Source organism: Notothenia coriiceps, unplaced genomic scaffold (assembly GCF_000735185.1).
Source record: "Notothenia coriiceps isolate Sejong01 unplaced genomic scaffold, NC01 NC01_scaffold00028566, whole genome shotgun sequence".
Lineage (NCBI taxonomy): Eukaryota > Metazoa > Chordata > Actinopteri > Perciformes > Nototheniidae > Notothenia > Notothenia coriiceps.
Genome location: NW_011361267.1, coordinates 1 through 2,986, shown reverse-complemented (window position 1 = coordinate 2,986; position 2,986 = coordinate 1). Strand labels below are relative to the sequence as shown.

Genomic DNA, 2,986 nt, shown 5'->3' with positions numbered 1-2,986 from the left:
CGTTAAAAAAGCAGATAAAATCATTACTACTGAGTGCTATGGGAATAGAAGGCTCAGTCGAGCTGTGGCTCTCTGTCAGCCTGGCTACAGTGCTGAAAAGAAATCTTGCATTATTCTTATTCTCATCTATTAATGAAGAGTAGTAGGCTGCTCTCGCTTTACGCAGTGCTTTCTTATATTCATTGAGAGTAATATGCCAAATTAAACGAGATTCTTCAAGTTTAGTGGAACGCCATATCCGTTCAAGTTGTCTCGACTTTTGCTTTATTTTGCGGGTTTCGGCATTATGCCATGGAGCTAATCTATGTTGTTTTATTTTCTTCTTTTTCAAAGGAGCAACAGAGTCTAATTTTATTCGCAGCGCATCTGTAGCACTATCAACAACATGATCAATTTGGGGTGGTGTACATTTTGTATAAGTTTCCTCCCCTACATGCAGACATGCTATCGAGTTAAGTATTGGTGGAATCTCTTCCTTAAATTTGGCTATAGCACTAACGGATAGGTTTCTGCTGCAGGAGCTTTTGGCTAATGCTTTGTAGTCTAGTAACAGTACTTCAAAAGTTACTAAGAAATGGTCGGATAAAGCAGGATTATGCGGTTCGACTAATTAATATCAGTTCTCACGCCAATAAAAAGTCTATGAACCAACTCAAAGGTGTGTTATACTTTTAAAAAGAGTTAATTTGACACTTTAAACTTCAGGTGTTTATGGATACATGAATTTACCTAGCAGTAGTCAGAGCAGAATAAATCTTGCGGGCTTGGTGTGACGCATCTGCTAATATTGATGCGTTCAAGGACACTCAGAAATGCTAAAGTTACCGATGAAGAGCGCCGGAAAAGAGACTAAATTAGAGTATTTTTTGTATTTATGTTATATATTTGTTTAATAATATAATTTGTTCACAGTGTACAAATTTGAGTTGTCAGGATCCATTATCAAAAACACCGTCATGCATAAAGACTGACATGCAGAAAGAGCCTTGAACCATGTCAGTTGGACTGATATTTTTGCTTAATTATTTGTCCTTTTTCAAGCTACGGGATGTTTTCCTACGTTTGTCATGAAAAATTATGTCTCAGTAATGTAGGGTTTGGGAATTATGGCAGTTTTAAAAAAATATATGAAGGCAAATTTCAAACTGTCCTCCACTCTAACTCTGACATCACGCACTCTGCCTTAACGAGCTGCGCAATGTTAAAGTTCAAATGTAAAAAATGTGATGAATTATGGGATTTATCTCTGGAATTATGAAAGTTATGAATGAGAAAAGTAATAGCCATCGATTCCCGACCGAGCTGAACGTTTTGATGTTTGAACGGAGTTTCTGAGATGTTCAATGCGGGAGAAGAAGCGCGGCAAAATAAGTCGGCGGAATAATAAACTTTTCGTCCGTAGAAGAACAGTTAGTTGGAATGCTGTTAACAGCATTCCCACTAAATAATGACGTTGATCATTGTTCATCATTATATCTCTTAATCTTATATCCCTAGAGCAAGTTATTTTGTTTGTATGCATCATGCATTATTTCTATGCTTTGGCTAAAATGACTGTTACAGATGCAGAGCAGATGTTTTGTGAAATGTTTGTTTTTTACTGGCTACTCCTGCAGCACAAAATCATAGGTCGTATCAGCAGAGGGGGAAGAAGTACCCTTAAGTAAAAGTAGAAATACAACACTGTAGGAATACTACAAGTAAAAGTCCTGCATTGCAAATGTTACTCAAATAAAAATACAAAGTAGCAACAAATGTAAAGAATGGTATCTCAAAATGCTAATTAAGTACAGTAATTATTAGTACTTGAGTAAATGTACTTAGCAAATACACCACTGCATATCAGCTGTAACTGTTTAAAAGTGATACACCTCCCCTCTAGTAAATCATCAATTTCAGGATTCACATAAATATCAATACTTTTTCAACAAAGATGGACAAACTTGTCAAAACTGTGGTGGCTCAGATTAAGTAGACTAAGGATTCAAGATTCAACCATTCAAAGGCTTTATTGCCATGTGCAAAGTCGCTACAGTGTCGTTTTGGCAATGAAAATCTTAAGTCCCAGGCTCCTCGAACTATGCATAATAAATATATAAAGGACATAAACCGATCAAATATAAAAATATATGTTTTTGTTATTACAATGTTTCAAAACAAAATAACATTTAAGTTAATATGGGATAGGTCTCCAAATGGTAGTACCCTGTATCAAAGCACACGGCCATCTCTCACACAATCACATTCTTTTAGCCTCTTCTGTACATTTGTGGCTTAAAATGTGCAGCTGTTGCTAGAAAAGAAACATCTCTGTATTTTTCATGGTTTACAATCCCTCATTATATAAATGTATATGTTTTTAATATTTACTTTAGGAGTTGCAAGAGAAGGATGTCCCAGATTTTGTGGAGGATCTGAGTAAAGATGTCAATGAGGTGAAGAAGGAAGTAAGAGAGTCACCTAATACCATATCAACTATCGTGGAAATCCTGGGCAACATTGCAGATTTCCCAACTCTGGTCGTCAATCAACCTGTCATAGAGGTAGGTTAAACCTCCCAGCTAGACATTTTTGGTTCTAAAATCATTCTTAGAATGTTACCATTCACTGTTCTAGGAATATGGCGGTAGTGGGAAACAGTTGTTCCAGGATGGGTAGAGGGGCCTGGCTGGTCTTGGGAGTGTGGAAGGCCTTGGATTCCTCCTGGGAGAGACATAAAAATGAGTGTGAGGCAAAAGCAGGCAAAGTTGTTAAAGAATATGCTGGTAAAAAGCTAGAGCGGCACGCAACAAACCGTTCACGGCAATAATCCGGCAGGGAATGAGTGCAGGCTGCAGGCTTTCATAGTGTGGCTGATGAGCTGGTTGCAGGTGTGGTTGATTGGAGATTGCTCCCAGCCGTGTAGAGCAGACCAGCAGGCAGGGGGGGGAGAGAGAGACACAGACAGTAGAAACAAACACATACAAACACTAACAGCAAGAAAAAA

General features: G+C 37.9%; 1 protein-coding gene across 1 annotated transcript in view; it reads left to right on the top strand.

Moving 5' to 3' along the window:
* The window catches only part of LOC104958277 (uncharacterized), an 8,211-nt gene extending 5,513 nt beyond the window's left edge, over nt 1-2,698 (top strand). The window contains exon 4 of the mRNA XM_010785998.1: nt 2,376-2,698. Coding sequence (XP_010784300.1) covers nt 2,376-2,552 — 177 coding nt within the window. The 3' untranslated portion in view covers nt 2,553-2,698. The remainder of the gene's footprint in view (nt 1-2,375) is intronic.
* Nucleotides 2,699-2,986: the final 288 nt, after the last annotated feature.